Source organism: Mastacembelus armatus, chromosome 21 (genome assembly GCF_900324485.2).
Source record: "Mastacembelus armatus chromosome 21, fMasArm1.2, whole genome shotgun sequence".
NCBI lineage: Eukaryota > Metazoa > Chordata > Actinopteri > Synbranchiformes > Mastacembelidae > Mastacembelus > Mastacembelus armatus.
In genome coordinates this window covers 14,458,519-14,479,913 of record NC_046653.1, presented here as the reverse complement: position 1 = coordinate 14,479,913, position 21,395 = coordinate 14,458,519, and the positions used below count along the sequence as shown (strand labels likewise).

The window sequence follows — 21,395 nt, the reverse complement described above, 5'->3', positions numbered from 1 at the left end:
CAGAAGGTCCTGAAAGCTGCATAAAATGTATTTGTTGACCTTAAAATAATGATACTTCAGAAGGTCAAATCAGTACTCACAGCATCTTCTTAGCATTTTATTAATGTTTCTCTGTATTTATTTAAATAAACAAGTCCTACAAATCAATTACTTAAGGACATTCAGAGAAAGAGATTTATTTATCTTTCATGAACTTTGCAGTGGCGCGAATTTTTTTTTTTATTCGGTTTTTTGCATACAAGGCGGGTAAAATGTTGAATCCTTTCCAGCTTCGGGACTAATAAACAGGTCCAAATTTCCTGTCTTCATGTATTCAAACACAAGCATAATTTACCTGCGTTGGCGCTTTGAAAGGAAATAAAGAAGGGAGATGTATTGATAAAGGAGGCACTGAAGCAGGAAATGCAGATGAATAAAAGGGCACAATATGTAGTGATAAAACTAAACACTGGAAACATGGTGATAAGACAAAAACAGACTGAAGCTCTGTTAACATCAAGAAGTGTACAGTATGGCATACTGTACAGGAAATATATATACATATTTGTGATGTATTTGAATACAAAACTTCAATATTGAATGAATGCCTAAATAATTTTGAATGAAACTACTGAATACTGAATAAAAACTAAATAAATATGTCATCTGTATATTTGAAAAGGGCGTAATAGCAAAGAAGGTAAATCTACTAAAAATGTAAGTGCATCTAGAATATGCCCTTGCAATTCTCAACTCCCTCTTGCTTGGTTTTGGCATTTCTTCAGAACATCCAAAAGCAACACAAAAGTCAGATGTGTCCTACTCTGTAAACTCTGTAAACAGCCAGGCTGCCCCAGGGAATATTGTGGCGTTCTCAGAAGCCCTGGTGGGGAATATAAGGGTATTTTTCTATGTTTTAAGTACTAGGGAAAACATAACAGCAAGGTTACAATGGAGCACATCAGACCAAATAATATGTTTTATTATCTGAAAGTTGATTCAGTAGACCATGTAATATATCAGCGCCAAAAATACTTTGTTGAAAGACAATCACAAAAAAAAGTGTTGGAAGAATTAACTATGACAATTTATTTACTCTTGGACCGGAGCATTAAAACAGTTTATTTAGTTACTTGTGAGAAACCAGGCTGATAAATAGCATTATGTAATAATAATAAATACATGCTAAGCATGAACTCATTTATGTTTACATTCCCTCTCTGAGGTGCTGTCTGATGTGGTGCTGGACAGGCTGCTGCCCAATGCCACAGTTTATAAAAATATAACCTTATTGTGCCATACATGTAACTTAGAAAAGTCAGTGTTATCCTCTTTAAACAATCAGATCATGTACGTAGACATAATTCATATCTGAACCTTTTCAGTGCATGACGTATTCAGCATTAATGTGTGGCCCACATTAATTTCTTCCACCAGCACCACGCCCTCCCCTGCTGCCTCTCCTCAGTCGACCTCTGACTTGCTTATTGTCCTGACGTGGTAATCTTTTCTGTCGCTCCACTTTGATCCACCCTCCATCGCTGGCTTTGGCCCCCTCTTTTTCCTCACTGGGGTTTTCTGTCACAGACAATATACCTGGTATCACGGGTAGGCGGTTCGCTGGCGTGACACTGTAACTGTTGGACCATGGCCTCCCTGGCTGTCGTGGATTTTTGCTGGTTTTATTATGAGTATAGCTACCTCTAGTATTGGTCCAAGCGCCCCCCCTACCCTGCCCCCTTCCCACACTTGTGTTGCCAAAGTAGCTGTTTCTGTGGTGGTCACGAGCTGCTCCAGCACTGAGTGGGCGCTCTCGTTCCCTCTCTGACATGCTCTCTGATGTTGTGCTTGTAGGGCTGCTGCCCTTTGACCCCAGATGGAGCTGCGAGAGTTTGGCCGACAGACTGGCAGTTGGCGAGGAACTATGTGAATCAATCAAGGAAGGCACATGGCTGCGGATTGGAGAGCGCCGCACAGCTGCAGCATAAGAAAACTCTTGGCTTTCAAGTGCAGACAGGAACTGAGGCAGAGTGCAGGCATCACAGCTAGTGAAGGTGTTTCGAGCAGCAGTCGGTTGCTGCAGGGACTTCTGGTTTATCATCTGCCTCATCTTCACGTTGCACATCCATTTGGGATCAATATCTAAAGCAAAAGATTATAACTGATTAAGATAGATTAATTAAGATTGTTCTATACTGGTGTATAAGATATTCCTCATTTCTAAAATTTATAGGGAATTCAAGAGCACTCTTATTGTCCAGCAGTAAAATCTGTTACTTTGGCATGTTTTATTTCGACAAAGAAAACAAAATAAACTATTACCTGTGTAAAACCTTTCCCCAGGGTACCAGTCTATGTTAGCTGGTGCTGTTTCAATGATCAGCTCCACAGTCTTGATCTCATCCTGTCCACCACTGAGACTCCACATCATTGGGCAGCTGTGTCTTGTAGACCTCGGTGACTTGACATCATTCTTAAGTGTCAAGTCATAAAGGAAGGAGAACATAAGGATATTCAGTGTGGGAAATGTTTATACTTGATGTACCGGATGGCCTCATGCATTTTTGAAGTTGTATTTCAGCTGGATGCTATGTAAATTTACATTGTCTGGTGAGGTGCCTCCCACAGCAGCTGAAGTGACTCACCTCATAGTTGACTATGTACTCCACTCTCTGATTCGGTTGTATCCCCATGATCCATTTGTTCATCAAAAAAGGCGGCTGCATTGCAACAAGAATAGTTTCAAAATCTGACGGATGAAAACATGAGTGACGTCGTTTGCAGCTCATTGAGGAAACGTGTTTCTGATCTGACCTTGGTCATCCGCAGGATTTCCACATCCTGTTGGTTGGCATTAAAGATGACATCTTTGATGTAGGTCACTGCAATGTCGTCTCCATCAAGTTCCATGTACATTTTCCATTTGCAGTCCTTAAAAAAAAAAAGGCGTTAATGGTGACGTAACAGATTCTCTGATACACTCAGAAATGACACTTGATTATATGGAGAAGTTACTGTTTGCACTATAATGTGTGGTGAACTTGGTTATTGTTGTACATAAACCAACAGCACAACCTAGAGGTAGTGCAACGGCAGTGGCAACTTACTGGCCTCATATTATGGGGGAGGAAAGAATTTGCAACATAAAACTATGATAAAATAAATTGCAAAGAGAAAATAATAAGTAATTAAATCAAATATGAAATATATGTGAAGGGTAACACTTTATTCAGGATCCATATTTTAATGGAAAACAACTGCCTATTATCCTAATGTTTTCTACATTTTAATGAGAACTGTCATGTTTTATAAAATTGTTACAGCCGAGAGAAAGAAACAAGTGACATTCTACTTGTTAAACATTTGATGGTTATGAGTTCAGGTTTAATTTCTTATCGCTACATGCGGCACACATCAAATTCTCAGTAGGAGGCACAAATCCGAACAATCCCCATCCCTCTTCTCCTGCACACTGAATGCTGACGAAGCAGTAATGATTCTGCCAATCCCCAAAAGCCGGCCACGAAGCCACAGGTCACTGCTTAACCACACAGGGTTCACGGCACAGGCCAATCCATTGTGTAGCGATCACATAGAAAGAGATCAGAGGAGTGGCACTAACACAGTCGTCTGAGGAGCCTTCGCCCTCTTCTGCATCGTCCCTGGAGGCTGGAAATGGCTCAAAGGGGAAGCTACAGCAAGCCTCTGGCTCAGAAACACGCCAGTGGTCCCTCGCTGGCCTGGTGTCGGCCCTGGACGGCCGCACCGGGGCTCCCAGGTCCATGCTGGTCTAATCACTCCAGCAGAAACAATGTCTGGTAATGATGCCTAGGACCCGAGTGCGTCTAATGACAACTCATACATAATTCAGCACCTTTCACTTGGCTGCACGGTGATATCCTCATTAGTAGGGGACCCTCAGTGGCTGTCAGATGGTGGCCGCACAATCGCAGGCCCTCATTTTGTCTTTGAGAAGTGCAGCTGCTTCCATGACATCGCCAGCAAAGAGGGGCGAAGAAAAAAATGCAGTGCGGGTTTGTTTTATTTAGTGCAAAAAACCTTCTAGTTTGTAAAAACAAGGCTGACACGGAACCTGACACCAGGCAGGGGAAAATAATTAGCTCTCATTTTCTCAGCCTCCTGTTTCCTTCTCCCTGCTGTGTTTTCTACCCACTAAACCACCACATGTCAGAAGAAATGGGAGGCAATTAGCAGGCTCGTTTCAGCCCTGCCGAACACACTGAAAGAGGACTATTTATGATGGGACAATGAACAGCTGAAAGATTAAATAACGTTTGCCTTTTAAAAAGAAAATGACTTCTGGCTAAATGGGCTATTTTTGATTAAATTCAAACAGCAAGTGAAGAGCCACCCTTTCTCCACAGTTTGAGACCCTAACAAAGGGCTGTGAGCAAGTCGAGGTGGCTGTGGTACATGGCTGAGAATGAAATATTTATTTGTCTGCTTTTATACATGTCTAATGATGCCTTCAGTGGTCAGGCTAACAGCCGTCGTCATGAATCGTCAGAACAAACAGCTTGAGTACAAGGAGGCTGATTCAGTCGTGGCAAAAACAAGATGCTGCACAACTACAGTCTTTAGTAAGTAACAATTATTAAAATCAAACATTGAATAAAAACCCTGATCAAAATAGGTGCAACATTTATGTATGACTGGCCCTAATCTTTAGTGGACTCTTCACAGCTGGAGAATATTTTGACGCAATCGGTTTGTGTGTGCTCCACTGCAAACTTACAGTTTTCCCAGTTCCTGGTTTCCAGTGGTACCCAAACACCAGCTCCAGGTTTACAGTTTTACTTCTTTCCACCTCCTTTTCCAGCTCCTCCTGAGAATAAAAAGTGTACAGTACAGGCCTAAAGATTTACAGAAAACCAGAATCAGCTTCCTGAAGATGAAAGAAGAAAAATCATACCTTCAGCAGCGGTGGGAAGTGGACAAACCCGAGGTAATCATTAGTTAGCTTTTCAATTTCACCCTGCAAAGAACAAAATGTCAGATTCACTGTAATTTCAAAGAACACAGACCTCATCCTGTAAACAGCTGTGGTTAATGGTTAACTCTGCCTTGCCTTAAGGTGCATGACATGACCTTTAGACTTGACCCCCATGTCCCGCATGTCGCTGTCTGTGAGCAATAGCAACCTCTGTCCAGTGATATGATTTTCCTTAAACAGGTCAGCATACCGCTGCATGTCACATGAAGCTTCACCTGAGTTAGAAAATGAAACAACACATTTTTAAACAACAGTGCACAAATAAAGTGTCTTATGGTGTGCAAGCTGAATTAAAGATCGTCTCGTAGAGTAACCTTCAGAAAATAAATGAACAAACCTGTGCCAAATACTTGCTGCATCCAGAAATACTGAAAAAAAATAGGTCACAGGTTAGTTTATAAAAGAAATGTTATTGAAAAAATAAGTCACTAGGTAACGTAAATACACTGATACTGACCACATGCTCCTCAGTCCAGGTATAGATGTCAAGAGTGGGCAGCAACTGCAAAGAAACAAATAACAGACATATGACCAACAGGATATAGATGGATACACATATCATGTGTATTTGTCCTAAAGTAAAACTCACAAGATTAAAGTAAATGTTATTAAAATGGAAAATAGCCATGTTTTCTATGTCTTCAAGACTATTACTTTTCCGGTTACTGTGCTGTGTGATTAAGAAGACTTGCGTCTAATGGTCTATACCAAACTGAAATGTCCATCTGACTGATCTAACGTGATCTATTTGAATGATAAATCATTTATTTCTCATTAAATGTAATCAGGCAGAAACGTGGCAGACAAAATAAAGATTTTATCATTGTGATCATGAGACTGGTGTATAATGACAGAAATAATGCAATGGAAAATTGTAGGAAAAGATGACTAAATGAATGAGTAATCCCCTTTTACCATCTTCTTCTCATGACATCTGATGGCAGCTCAGATTATGAACTGAATACCAGTCTCAGTACACAGTCGCTGCCATTTCAGTGCAGCCTGCTGCCTCATAAAGCCACTCAGCCCTGCAACATTTAGCGCCTCCTCCAGTGCTGCAGTTCGGAAGTCAACAGATTCAGAAACACTCCGCCGCTGCCAAGGTCTCATTGAAGTGACTTCACTTTTCAAGAAGCACATTGTATTTTACGTATGTGGTGCCATACTTCTTTTATTAAGATCCTTGGCAGATAGATTTAAAATAGAGACATGCTTGATATGTGTGTGAAATCTGCTGGGAAAAAAAATAAAAGACTTTGAGTTGGTTTTAGTTCACACAATTCTGCCCCCATGTGGACTAAGGGATGGTGGGTAATCAGGCCGTAAGCACAAAGGGGCATGAAATTAGTATCACAAGAAAACTCTCAACACAATGTCTAATGTCTAATGAAGCAATATATTTTTTAATATTCAGTATTTTTAAATGGTTTCGGTCACGCTCTGTTCTGCATTCTCTCATAAACTGTTCAGTAACAACAGTATTAGTATAACATGACTCCCATGAAACATTTATCTTTCCATGACTAGTGGAAGTGGATAGATTTGACATGGAGAAAGAGTCTGTGCTAATTGTTATGTTTAGTTTAACATGTCTGGGGCCTGATGGCACAAGAGAACAGACAATGTTTGAATAGGAATATTAGCTCATGGCAGGGAGCTAACAAGCAACGACACAGGAATACAGAAGATTACATCCTCATGAGACTGACTGATGATAACAAGCAAAGGGGACAATTTAATGGGCTATGCTCAAGGAAGCATGTCTATCCCCCAGATGAAGCATAATGTCTAACTGAACACTAATGCTAATACAATATTCTCAACTGTAAAGCGCAGATCTTGAGGCTAACATTCAGACCATATGTTACGATGCTGTACGAGTACTATTGTTTCTCTGGTAAAAACCGTGATACGAGTGCAGAAGCTGTTATTTTTTATAAGTTATTTCTTTATTTTTGGCATTAAGGCGAAGTCTGTTTTGAAAAGCAAAATGTAAAATGAGAGAATGAAGCTGACAGTCACACAGCATAGTCCCTCTCCTGCTGCTTTGAACCCGGGTCAGTCAGAGGAAAAAACATGTACTTTCCCACCCTGGTAAGAGACTGCATCTCGACAACTGCACTCCACCACATCCAGAACAAATTGGCCAATCTTAATGTCAGCAAAATGTCACTTCATCATAAAAGCCTGGCCTTCTCTAAGCAACCAGCCTATGTCGCTCTTTCTTCACAGCATGGCACTATACTTCCAGTACATTAGGCATACTGTAAATGACATCCATAACATCCATAGGTGGAGGATTTCAAATATATTCCTTAATATGCCTGTGCGTCATGACTGTAACCTGAGCAAAGCAGGAAAAATAGTGTGTCGGGATAAATCTTACACATTGACGTCACTTAACAATTCATTATTAAACAATGCTTCCACGACACCAGTAACATGTGACATCGCAGCATTTGACAGATGAAGCTGTGGCAACCGAACATCGGAGACGCTTACTCACTGTCGTAAGACCAAGGGACGTGGCACAGGTTGGCCTGCGTGGCAGAGTGCAAGAGAGTCCACAGAAAACATGTCCTCAAAGCCCTTCAGCACAGATTCACCTCCTTGTTACTGGAGGTCGTGACATGACATGTGTGAACTGTTTGATTCCTCCTAAGAATGACTTAGCACTTATCTGTTTTGTCACCATCAGAAGAGCCGAGAAGCAGAAGGGTAAAAGAAGAAATGGGATAGAAAAGAAATAAGTGACAACAAACATGACCTAGAAAACAAAACACTAACAGACACTAAGTCCCCATAAGGAAACATGTATGTTTCCGTAAACAATATGTATTTCTTTACTACTATCTGAGAAGCATAATATAGTAATATAACCATGAATCATGTATTTTCGAAAATCTACAGTGTGAACTTCAAATCCGACCCTGGACGCTCACAGTTCATTACAAAATGCAGCTTTCAACTGTGTATCAAGATGACAATGCACTTCTTTGACAGCCATGCACTATACAGCATATAAATGCAGTGCTGCCAGTATTTCTCTACTACCCATAATGTTCTCGTAAAGCCTCCTGCTTTTCGTTCCACGCTTTTTATTTTCATGTCACTGCTTTCCCATTTCCACTTCATATTCCCAGGGGAATTTCATGAAAGTTCTGTCCTTCTCTTAACGAGAGAGGAAGCCAGGAAATACCGACATGAACATCAAATTGTAAAAGTGAAGTGTGGTGAGGAGTGACGTGCTGCGACCACTGTCGGGCCTACTGTTCTCGTGGACAAGGTGAACCAAGGTGAAAAGGTATAAAGAGGAACTCACCGGGCTGTTGGACTGTTCGATGAGTTTGCGTTCCCACATCTTTAGACGTCGTTCCCGCTCCTTCAACTCCTGTTCTTTGGTGCTCAGGTCTCTCTCCAGCTTCTTAAGTCTCTCAAGTGTAGCTTCAATCTCACACCTACATTATACAGCAGAACAGACCAGAACCAACAATGTGTTAGTCTGTCTCTCAATACTTTCCAACTTCTCAATCCTCCCTGTGGTGCATACAAGTATATGTATTTTAAAAGAGGCTATAATATGTCTTAAAACAGTTACTAGAGAAAGTTTTCACAAAGCCTTACTCCGATAGAAAGAAATGATACAGTTGTTGGGAACTGATTTACAGATTCATAGATTACTACACATTTGATTACCCAGTGAGTATTTACAGTACCAGAGCAGTGTTTGTGGGAGTGGCTCAAAATAAATTACATTCCCCATGTTAATTTTAATAAAAGAGCATGTCACTCACTGCAAAGGTGTTGGATATTTATGTGGGTTTTACCCACGAAAACCAAAATTTCCTTTTTGTTTTTAACTTAATTAGCTTTAAGGTTAACTGATCTGTCATAAACTGTGTGTATCTTATATTCTATCAACAAGTTCTTGTGAAACTTTGGAAACTCAAGAGCCAAGACGTATTTTTATGGCTGCATCATTCAGTTGAATGTAAATATTTGGCATCTTTGTAAATTTTGGAGTTTCCACTAGAACTTGATGATATTGAGTTATGTACTCACTGTTAGTTTTGGTCTAAAGTAAAACCTAAAACTCTTCTCTAGACAAGCCAGTGATGCCCTGCAGTCAGAAGTGATTCGGTTCAGACTGTGATTGTTGCTTTCAATGCCAGAGTACAGGACAAAGTCTCACACTCAGGTCACGGAGGGACATTTGTTTTGCCCAGCAGGTGGGGCTGTACAGTGTGTTGTGCTCCATGCTGAGCTTCACGCCCCCCCCCCCCCCCCCCCCCCCAACCCCCACCCCGTCAAAAAAAACCTACTGTACTCCCTTTTCATAAACACATGTAGCACAGACAGGAAGTCCAGTCCTTACTCCTCCCAGTCCTCCGGTTCCCCCCTGCGACATCACCCACCCTTATTCGACTTTGCTGGTAAACTTTCTCAGCATTTCAGTTCACCATAGCGTTCACTACATTACACTACCTTCCTCCACTTTCCAACGCAATCACTTTCAAAATGAAGAAACTCTATTTGGCTTTCTAAATCTTCTGAGTGGTGTCCAAACCTGATGCACAGCAGGAGACTTTTTCAGATCAACCCCTAAAACATGTTTAACACATTTGAATTTGAATTAAATGTGTCTCTCTTTAGTTTAGCATAACAATGAACATAAAACAAGATAATAATACAATAATAATAATAAAAACAACAACCACTGACTCTCAGCTCTAACCAGGTGGTGTTTTTTACATCCACAACAGATACATGTTTAAAATGTTTTTGTCAGTCTCTTTACTCTGCACATACCACGCAAGGTTAAAAGGGCTGTGGTTCACATTGTGCACCCAGTGTAGAGCTGAACAGTTGTTAAAAAACTGCCTTGATACTTACAGTCTGCACTATACTGCAGCTGTTGGGTAATGCACATTGGCTACCTGAGCCAAATAAGCCCAAGCACAACACATGGCACTGCGCTCTCAGCATGAGAGCTGTCTACCATTGCAGATAAACCACAAACACCTCTTTCACTTTCACCCAGATAAAATTATAGTGTCAAAGTTGCTGGACTAAAACAGGTTTTTCTATCTTGGTCACTCGTTCTCAGTCAGTTTCTGTTTCTGCAGCACAGAAATTCGTTCCGACCTGCTTCACCTGCAGATGGTTGCCTGGACATATTCCACCAGCACAACTTCTGAGGAAAAACCTCAGAGCACAGACAAGCCCAGCAGAGAGGCAGACAGAGAATAAAGTAACAGCTGAGACTCAGGCTGTGCTGAACATCACCAAACCTCCAGCTGCTCATACAGGCCAATTAAACACTTCTACTTGAAAAAGATGGTGATTATTTTTAGGGCCTTATGGGTAAAGAGAGGAAGTATATCCAGATGGATGATTCTTTGGAGGTTTTCATGCCTTTATGTAGCTATCAGTGCAATTATTAAAGATCTATATGCACGATCTCAAGTCCTTTTTTGTTTTTCACGGCCCCCATCAGCTACATTTCCACATCATTCTTTGAAAACAGTTGCACATTTCCTTAGGCTGAGGCAGTATATTGGTGACAAAGATTATAAATACATTTACTGAGTCTGAAGAATGACTGATGATATTACCTCCATTCAGCCTTATTGTGAAGGAATGAGTTGCACTGTTGAGAAAGTTGGCTGTCATTAGACATGGACTCCAGAGTAGCAAGGATCTGCTTGAACACCGGCCTTTCCTAAACAAACATTAAAAAAAAGACATTTGCTCTTTATGTGATTAAAATGAAAACGTGTGTGTGTTATTATATACTAATGTAACTGTGGATAACTCACTTTTGGCTCTATTGCCCAACAGCTCCTCATGAGCTCTGAAAAGCTGGCAGGACAGCCACTGGGGATGGTTAATCTCTGAAATACATACAGTCACTTACGTGAGATCATTCAATTGAAGGCCTGCACATTTAAAGGAACAGTTTGACATTTGGAAAATGAGTTTCTTGCAGAGAGTTAGTTTAGAAGATCAACCCTACTCTCAAGCCTGAAGTAAAATATGAAGCTACAGCCAACAGCTGGTTACTTTAGCTTAGCATAAAGAGTGGAAACTGGGGGAAACTGTTAGCCTCATGGTGAGAGGACTATATTAAAAATAGTAAATAGGAAATAGTGCTGCACCTCAGTTTACACCTTTTTATACATGCGCATACATGCACACGTCTTATTTAGTTAGATTAAAGGTGTGTGCAGATGGAGAACAAAGCTTTTTGTTTGTCCCATAACATTCATGTAAATTTAATCCCTGTCTAATTCTTTCAACTCACTTTGCGAGCTATTGTGTAACCACTGTTTTCAGTCTCTATGCTAAACTAAACTAAACTAAGCCAACAGCCTGCTGGTTAAGCTGATGTACAGTGTTCCTGACAATATACTATATGAAGTTCATAATATGCTGATGAACCTAAGGAAGGTTTATCTATCTGGACAATAATGACTCCACAGTTGGCAGTATCAGTACTAAATCTGTGTCATCACACACTAGAGTACCTCGTTCTTCTCCACCACGAGCCAGGCCACTTGTAAGCCTTCCAGGCCTTTGAAGGGAATCTCACGGGTGAGCATTTCCCAAAGCACCTGTCATTGAAGAAGCAGGTAAGAGTGTTAATACAGCATGTGTATTCATATACTGTATAAATAAACATTAACATGTATTTATTGCCCTTAGAAATACAGAATACAAAGTAGACAAAAACATTAATTTTCAATTTCTAACAGAATTTCAAGGCTGCCATAGTTTTTGATGGATAATAACAGCACTCGTTCATAATTAGGTCTTTTTCCATCCTTTTTTTTTGTATTCAGCAGTGCCAGAAATAACAACTTGCATTGACATAAAAGTAAGATCTAAAAAGGTGATTTACCATTTACCGTTTATGTGCTTTACTGTATATATGTACCATATTTCTGCCATTGCCAGCTGCCTCTCACTACATGATAGAAATAAGCTCCTCAGAAACATATTTAAGGGGCATAGCTGCAACTTAAATTTGCAAATATTCTGCAGTAACTCTGGCATAAAAAGCACTGACTGTAATCATAAACGCTGTGCGTTTAGCTTGCATGAGGAAACATAATCTAAAGAATTTCAAAGGACTAAGATTGTTTTTTAAATCAGCAATTTACTTTTGCTTAATAGGGACTGCAATTTTTAAGCAGGTTCAGGGTAAATGGTAATTATTCCCCTTTTAAACTACTTCCAAATGTCTTTGGCAGCAACAACATAAGCATTTAAAAAATGAGACATAGAAAGTTCCTAAGAAGCTGTACTTCTGCAAAGGTCATTGTCCAGCAGAGAAAGAAACACACAAATGAAAATATAAGTGAGACTGGTTTGACTGGCCATTGTTATTTAGCCATGAATGACTTAAGTGCATTTTCTTCAATGGTTGGAACATGTTTGATAAAATTTTACCCAGGTTGCATTTTAGTACCAAATTCAAAAGCACTGTATGAAAAATCTTTTGTTTAAACAGAAAAAAAAATCTTATATCTTATGGTTGTTGACATGTTCAACTCAGACTGTGATTTTCACTGTGCTTGACAGTCACTTTTGTGATTTCTGATGTGCTATAATGAATACCTTTTCACTGGATTTGATGGTCCCAAACTTTGACTTCTAAGTCAACAAATTCTTAATGAAAAATAAAACTTAGAGACTTTGTTTAAAGCAGCTAAAAGTCACTTTTTGCAGCCAAAGTGACTCTTAAGTGTTGTGAAAGACTACATTTATGTCTACCGATAATAGCATCCTTTATGTACTAAATCAGCCAGCAGCTGTTCTCCAAAGGTCACGTCAATCATTGCTTCATCCCTTTGAAAGCCTACACATCATTCATTGTTCTCGACATTATATATGCTTCAATATATTTAAACTTGCAAAAAAAAAGGAAGCTGATATACATTTCCATAATAATATTCATCTTAATATCAGATATTATATTTGAAATACTATTCATATATTATGTAAAACATTTACTTGAGGTAAAGAAGAATATAAATAAGTAATATCTTAACCAACAAATATTTCACTGTTTCCAATTTTATGGAACAAAAAACAAAATGTGTAAAAGTCGATGTATAAAGAGGTAGTTGGCAGTCCTGTATTTTTAGTATTTCTCTGTGTGGTTGCTATAAAAATAGTTTTCACATTTTATAATCTATATAGGCAAAATTTACTGTATCATATGCCCTGAGATCAAGGGGTTCCCAAACAATACATGTACATGTATGTTTAGTTAACATGGTTAATGTGAAGAATCCGTCTAAAATAGGAGGATTTCACTTTATTTATTGTCATGTCTTAATTTGGGGGCAGAGCAGAGACATTCAAAAACAGTCGCCAATATGTGCAAAATGAATTATACCATTTAAATACAACTTTTTTTCCTGGTGAAGGTATGAGTGTGTAGGTTTATCAGGCATTTTGTTTTAACTCACCACACCATAGGAGAAAGTATCACAAGTCTCAGACACAGGCAGGCTCTGGATCACCTCTGGAGCCATCCAAGGAAACGTGCCAACCAAGGACATGTGTGTTGTGTGGGTCACAAACCTAGACGCTCCAAAATCACAAATCTGAGGAAATACAAAAAGAGATGGTACTAACTTTGCAGCAAAATATTTATTTATGTATCCACAGTGCCCCCTCTGATTGATGTGCTCTCTCTATATATGTAATACTTAATATGCAGTAGTCAAATCAGCAGTGTATACATTTCTGTACTAGAAAAGAACAGTGGCTGTATCTGGTAATGACGTTACAAATGTAGGTGTCTACATCACGACTTTTAGGCCTGGACTCAGTTGCTAAAATATCTATAGACTTACTGAACAGTTTTCTGTAATACTGTAATAAACCATAGTAACTCTTGTGAATAAAAAGGCACACCAGTAACACTGTAAATGGATTCCTGTGCATGCTAGTACAAGTTTGTCACTGCCCTCTTGTGTCCGTATACATTAAGTAAATAAAATATAATCCTCACATTTGATTTATGTAGACATGAATATAGGATTACATTTTCAGTGAACTTCAAAATTTCACTTTACCAGAAGTGGCTCATTGTCCAGCAGTATGTACAATCAAACTGAGTCATGTCAAAACTTACCTTGAGAATTTTGTCTGCAGATAAAACAACTGAAAAAGAGAATATGCTGAAGTCAGTAAGAGCAGGTACTGATTTTGGACATGATAAACCTGTGCTAGAAATGAAACCTCTTACCATTCCGAGATTTTAGGTCTCTGTGGATCACCTTAACAGGGGCCTCTGAATGTAAATAGTGCATTCCTAAAGAGGAAATAAGAGGTGATTTTGTGAGGGAGAAACTAACACACATGTAAACATTTGATGTGCTACATGGGTACATTTCTCTGTCCATTCTTCAGAGGTCAGTGCCTGTTAAACTTGTCTTCATGTAAGCTGTATTCTACCTGTTCTTACATTTTTTCCCACAACAATGAACAGATGTTGATGCAACTGAACCTGTGCATATTAATGTTCACTACACTGAATCACAAAATAGAGAAAGTTTGTACATTTCTTAAAATCTTGCACCAGAGTAGCAGCATCTGCACTTGCTCTTTTCACTGATCCAAGAAAGAAACGCATGACTTTTGTTTAGCTTTTAGTTCCTACTATAAATCAGTTTACCTCTGGCAATCTCTGCAGCCCATGTCATGATCTGTCCCAAGTCCATCGCCTCACTCTCATTACTGGACAGGTATTCATACAACGATCCACCACTTGCATACTCTGTGGAGAAATTACATCATGGTGAGTTTGTAAAAGAGGCAAAAAAAGGTAAACAACTGATGATAAAAATAAAGATTGTGATTGTAAATGCATCAAAACTGACAAAACTGTTGTCCTGAGGCGTTGCTTTATACAGTATATATGAGTGCAGAATGTGTACGCATTATGTGAAAATAATATAGTTGAAATTCTTCCAGACAACTCCTGAAAGCCAGCAGGCATCGTCTTGTTTACAGATTGCTCCTGTCACTGACCCGTCACTGTGAATGAGCTCAATTTATCACAGTGTAACTGAGCACACTCCTGTTTCAGGCTGTGTTGTCAACTACTGATATTTCTACAACACAATGGAATCATCTTTCTGATCTGTTTTCAAAGGTTTCATACACTTCTAATGGACTTATCCTTGCTGACCAGAACTGGCAAATCAACATTTTTGCTATATATAGACATAGGTTTGTGAAGAAAATTGATAGTAGAAAGATAAACAAGCACTATCTAATAATAGATAAAAACGCAGGAAACCTCTGTTTGTGCATAATAACCTAATAATGACCGAACACAATAATGTAAGTCGGTAGAGGCAGCAAGGCAAGGATCTAATTCATATCAAATAATTTTACAAAAGGCAATACACATTTTTCATTTTTGTGAGTATTGTCACATAATAGTACTTGTGTTGTGCAAAAGCTGTCTGACAGCAGATATGGAAGGTGTATTTTAAATATAGTAGCAAGCTGCAACAGTAAATTTCACCTTCTCACTTCTCTCTGCTTCTGTACTTTGTACTTTAAAACATTCATCCCCATTCCATCGAAAATATGTGGTTCTACTGCAGACTGCACTTTCATTTTGATCTCATCCACCTTGTCAGACCGAGTCAACTACTAAAGAGTTTTAATTAGCTCATGTGAACCAGTCCAGCCATTAATCCGACAGGTAAATTTACCTTTGCCCCAGAACAACAATCCACCTTAATTCATTAGGTTTATGAGGCCCCTGAGTCACAGCACATATTGTTAAAGTGCTGTAAGTCAAGTCAGACAAACAAAGCTCTCAAATAGCCTGTATATAGTAGCTGTTAGAAAAAGAGAACTGCCTGGGCTGATATTGTATGTCAACAGATGGGACATTTATAACAGAGCAGATGAATATGGACTTTGCATGGTCAAGATGGCCATAAACCATTTTCTGTATCTGGTGCTAATTAGATTATGCTTTGATAAACAGAAGAACCAACCAGGCCCTTGACAGCAAAACCTCACAGCTGCAAAATACTACAACAGCTGTGAAAGAGTCACGTGCTGTGAGATTTTCCGCATTGTTCAGAAGCAGTCCAACAAGTCGTGCTCTGAGACTGCAAATGCAGGGATCATGTTGTAAATGCATTTGCTTTGCTGTTAATGATTTCTGGTTCTTTTTATATAGTCCTCTTAACTTTTCACACAGTTATTACACAAGATAGCATGGTTTGCATAACATTTAACACGAGTGTGGATTTCGTCTGATAAGATGTCACTTTTTTTTAGGTTGCTGTTATGAGTTTTGATTAGTTCTAGCTTTTCTTCTTATGATGTATGAATGCACTTAGTGCAGTGCACATTAAACAGCTTCTGTCTAAAAATGTAACTAGATGTGACAACGCTTAAAACTGTGGGAAAGAAACAAATCACAGTTTACCGCATTAGATCACACTTTATAAAAACACCCGATTTAGTGACAGACAGATGTTGAGTATGGGCTTGAAGTTGTCGCTGTCTTTGACCAGACGTTGTACGTGACTGAGCTGCACTAAGGGACGCTGCATATTGTCCACACGATGAAAGGAGCTGATACTCTCTCTTCAGGATATGAGTGGGGGCCTGATATGATTTTTCACTCAATGTGTGTTCTGCTGTTTTTCTAGAAGGTGAGTGATCTTTAGCAGTGGGGATAAGGCATTAAAATATATGCCATGTGGGTAGTCACTAGGTTTCCCAAACATACAATAACCTTTGAATGTCACATATGTTTTAATAACGGCACAGTCAAACAGTAACTAAAGTCAGACCAGTTACACATTTTGCCTTTGATGCAAAGTGAGTAAACATGGCAGGAGCCTGCAACACAGCTTCACACAGGCTGAGCTATGTTAGAAAGAGGGAATGGTCCTCAGTTTCACAACTGCAACTCCAGTCTCAACTAAATACTGCCAGTTATGTTGATAATGTTTCATTCATTTAACAAGAAAACAATCAGTGTTTTCTGATTCCAGCTTCTCCTGTTTCATATCACTGTAAACTGAACATCTTTTAGTTATGCATGACTACTTAGATGAGTGTTTGAAATCATGTTGAATTTTGGAAAAATGTTATTTTTCCCTTGTTTTATGACATCTTACAGGCTGAGCTCTTATACAGTTTAAACAAGAACACATAAGTAACTACACATAACACATAATTACAAAAAGAAATTATATAATAGAGCAGCAGCAGCACAGGAGAAATTTCATTATAGAATAAAATGTAATGATTCCCTTCAGGTACATTTTAAAACAGTTTGGCTTCCAAACTGTCAGTGTTGTCAGGAAATCAGGTTTGAATATTTGCATTTTGAACTGAGATTTAAGGTGAGCACAGAGAAACTTTCCCCTCCAGCAGATGACTGTGGAAACAGCCTTCCAGTGTCAAACTTATGCATAAGCATCATTCTGCATAAAAATTGAAGATGCAAAACATATTTTCGAGCTGAGGGGGGCCTTTAAATGTCACCGCAACTGGATGACTTCTATATTGCTGTTACATGTAGTTTGTGCAGAGGCTCTGTTTTGTGCAGTCCACGGCTACGTGAGCTGTAGAGGTTGCATTATTCTCAGCCTCTACCTACACAAAAAACAGGGGCGCACAACTAATGTAAATGTGTGCACTTCCTGAACCCTCTGGCATTCACTGATGCTTCCATAGAAACCTCTGAGGCATTCAGTGTTGAGCAAACTGTGCAACTACTGCAAACAAATTCAGTTGCTGCATTTTCCATCATCATGTGGCCCAGTAGCTTGGTTGCATTTTGCATATTACTGAGACATACTGTACAAACTAGAGTGTCAGTGTGGAGCCTTTATAATTAAAAAACCTTACCAGTGACAATTCCATAGTTGGGAGCCTCAACAATCGCACCATAAAACTGAATTATGTTGCGGTGGCTGAGGACACTGAGGATTTCAGCCTGAGCAGGAGACACACAAGGAGAAAACATAAGTGGATCTTCTTCATCATAATGGATGGTCTTTAATAAATGTTTACGTATCACTGCATTTATATAGAAAACAAACAAACCTAAGAATCTAGAGCCATGATAGTAAATTGGTGAGGCCGGACTTTGTTACAGTGTCGTGTTGGGTTAAGTGTTCACCATCTAGGACGAGTGTGTTACTACATGCTACTTGCTACTAAATGCTAATTACTAGCACCAAATACAAAGTACAGTTTAAGCTGAGTGGGTTTTGTACATATTTGGCCATAAACCAAAATGGGATCATGGTGCTAGATGAAAAGTTAAGGCATTGCTATGCTAAGGAGACCGTGGATCATATTTTGTGCCCATCCATCCAGTGGAAAAGTGAAATCTTTGACCTGTCCTTGGTGCAAAATGGAAAAGTCTGGGAACTCTGGCTGGACCAAATCTGAATAAATCCATCCCATAGCTGTTCAGTCATTTCAATGAAAAACACAAGCATCAACTTCATGATGGTGCTAGATAAAAAGTCAAAACATAAGTATGTGTACACAATTTCATGACAATCCATGAAATAGATACTTAAAGTCTGGATTAAGGTGATGGCTCATGTGATTGAGAATAGCAGAGAACTGATGCTAAAAATACAACAGAGCTTATATATAAAGACATATTAATACAAATATAAGGCCTTATGTGTCACTGTTCCTAGAACGAACAGAAACCTGACAAAACCAATTCATTTAATTGTAGTCAAACACTATAATTAACAGAACAATTTGTTGAATGTGACAAGATTACATTATTATTTTCACTGAACAATCATCTCTCCAACACTTGAGTGAAGTTGAAAGGATATCTGTGATCTTTTACAATTTCATAAAAGAAACAAAGAATCATTTTCTGAATATCCTATCACGGGCCAATAAATGTAGTACAATTTCCCTGAAAAGATTTCAAAGATAATTCTTTTTTTTTTGTCTTTAAAACAATGGGCCTGAGCTTTCAAAGGGATTTCCAGAACAGTCCCTGCTGTAATTGGGCCAAATGCATTCTTTCATTTGGAAATAATGTTTCTTTTGCTGCACATTTGCAAGAGTGGGGGAGTTCAACATCCATGAGTGATGGGTAAAGAAGTCACCACATCCTGCTAAATGGGGTAGCAATTAAAATGACTACTATACTGACAATTAAAAAGTATATGAAAAGCCCAGGCAATTATGACTCCTACCTCGTTTTCAATCTTAAGCAGTTTTTTCACCGCCACCTCTTTGTCCTTGGAGATCCACCTGGCTCTGTACACACTTCCAAAGCTGCCGCCGCCACAGTTCTCGTAGAAAAGGATGTCATCAAACTTGATTTGCACGAAGGAGGCGCTGGGAGGCGACATCTCATAATGAAACTCAGCACCAATTCAGCTTCTGGGGGGGGGGGGGGGATCACAGGGAGGGAAGGAAGTCTGCTTCACTCAACAAAAGTCCTCAATGGTAAAACAAACTTGTTCCCGCGGCGCAATACGCTTCAAAGACCAGCTTCACCCTGAAACACACCAAATGAGAGTGTGAGTGCAGGTTAGGATTTCAAATGAGGCTGCTGTGCTATTGGCTGATTCTGCAAGTAGTGTCAGTGTGATAGCCCCATTAAATTACCAGCCATCTTTTTCTCCTCTCTACACTCATTCCTCATCATCAGTACCAATAAACTATGAGCTCAGGATCTGGACTCTGCTTGTATAAGGACAATGGCATGACTGGTATGCTGTGATCATGCAGCCAAAGTTACAGCAGGGTTTACTGTGTTCAGTACCAGTAAGGCCACGGGCAGGGACGTCAAAATAACCATGATGACAAAATGTCTCTGCCTGTTTTAAGGCAGTCTCTCATGTTCTCTTCGTCTTTTAAACAAAAAAAATCTATGAAGGCCATACATGCAGTATTTTAGAAAGCCACGGGTTAGGAGGAGCATAATGCATCCAAACTGGAGTCCACACAGATTGATTATCCCTTCCCTTTGTTTGTCCGTAGCAGCATAAAAGCATCTTGTAAAGAAATAATTCCATCATTACAGGAAATTGTAGCTGTGTTATTGTTCATAGGTTTCCCATTTACAGCGAGGCAATTACGGCTTTTAAAAGGCTGTTACCTGGGTCTTCATTGGGATTGCTATCCATCCCAGTGGGAAATGCCTCCATTGTCACAGAGGGGAGCCATTGCTTTCTGCTGATTTAGTTGTATTTGTGCTATACTTAGCCTCAGAGCAATTTGCTCAGCGGCCCAGCCCCCCAGTATTGTCCCACCACTCAAGAAGCCAGGGTTACTGGGATGTAGCTGCACCCCTGCACTCATTCCCGCCAGTTCCTCACTTAATAGCAAACACTGCTTCGAGCACCGCTGCCATAAAGGCCTGATGTACAGTCATATGCTGAACTGCAGGTAGTGACTCTAATTACAACCAAACAAGTACACCACAGAAAGCCAGCAGATAATAAGGTGACCTTTCACATCCTAATGATCTATATAGCCTGCTCACATTCAATTAAAGCCATCCAGATGTTGATATAACAATCTTTTAAACCTGTCAGTGACTTTACAGTGCATGATCGACACAGACCTCTGTGTAGGTTAGATCCCTGGAGTAAACTGGAGGTGTACAGGACTTCTTAAAGACATGATGCCAACTGCAAACATACAGTGTAATCCAACATGAAAAGACACAGGGCACGGTGCTGTAATCACAGGATAAATACATATACATATACACTGCTTTGTGTCAGTCATGCCAGCATTATAAACAACATTGTGTCACCAACAGGATATGCAGCCTGCCCTGCTATAAGTAGCTGTTTATATTTACACGGAAGCCTGTAAGAAACTAGCAGAACTCTTGCACCAACATACCGACATCAGGTCTGAGGTTCTGGGCGTCCGAGCGGCTCGTCGTCCCTTGTCACTTCACACCAAACAGTGGAGAAACTCTTAGTAAATAGTCAGTTCCGGGAAACCTCATGTGACGTTTTTATAACTTCTCCACTCTCTCCATTGTGGTTTCACCGGTTGCACAACTGCAGCACAGACTGGGCTCGGCCTGTTTCCAGTCAGTGATGCTGATGACAATGGCGCCTCCCGCTGGACGAAACGGGGACAACTCCTGTAAGGTTTTTCTATACGGGACTAATGCAGGTCTCTTAAAAAATAATAATAAAATAAACAGCATGGTATTTATTACATATGTATTCATATATAACTTTTATTTTATTTTATTTATTGTTGAAAAGAAATATACAAATATAATTTGGAGATATTTGTTGAGCTATGTTACTGCTTTTTCAGTTTCTATTGTGTTTACAATTATTTGGCAGCTATAGTTAAGTTACTTTAAACACATATCAGATGGTCT

The 21,395-nt window shown here is 39.5% G+C and overlaps 1 protein-coding gene across 2 annotated transcripts; it reads right to left on the bottom strand.

The window, feature by feature from the left end:
• Positions 1-936: 936 nt before the first annotated feature.
• On the bottom strand, positions 937-21,077 carry map3k20a (mitogen-activated protein kinase kinase kinase 20a). Of its 2 annotated transcripts, none has more exons than XM_026296016.1 (20): positions 20,897-21,077; positions 19,231-19,538; positions 17,903-17,990; positions 14,685-14,786; positions 14,256-14,321; positions 14,142-14,170; positions 13,471-13,608; positions 11,521-11,607; positions 10,813-10,887; positions 10,609-10,715; positions 8,316-8,451; positions 5,451-5,495; positions 5,331-5,361; positions 5,069-5,208; positions 4,913-4,975; positions 4,736-4,825; positions 2,794-2,910; positions 2,625-2,699; positions 2,302-2,452; positions 937-2,121 (listed from the first exon to the last, which is right to left on the bottom strand). In XM_026296016.1, the coding sequence occupies exons 2-20, from the start codon at positions 19,387-19,389 to the stop codon at positions 1,400-1,402; spliced, it is 2,421 nt and encodes an 806-aa protein (XP_026151801.1). In that variant the 5' UTR covers positions 19,390-19,538; positions 20,897-21,077; the 3' UTR covers positions 937-1,399. The 2 variants fall into 2 exon arrangements, with proteins under 2 accessions (XP_026151801.1, XP_026151802.1); XM_026296017.1 differs by having other exon boundaries at positions 19,231-19,420.
• Positions 21,078-21,395: the final 318 nt, after the last annotated feature.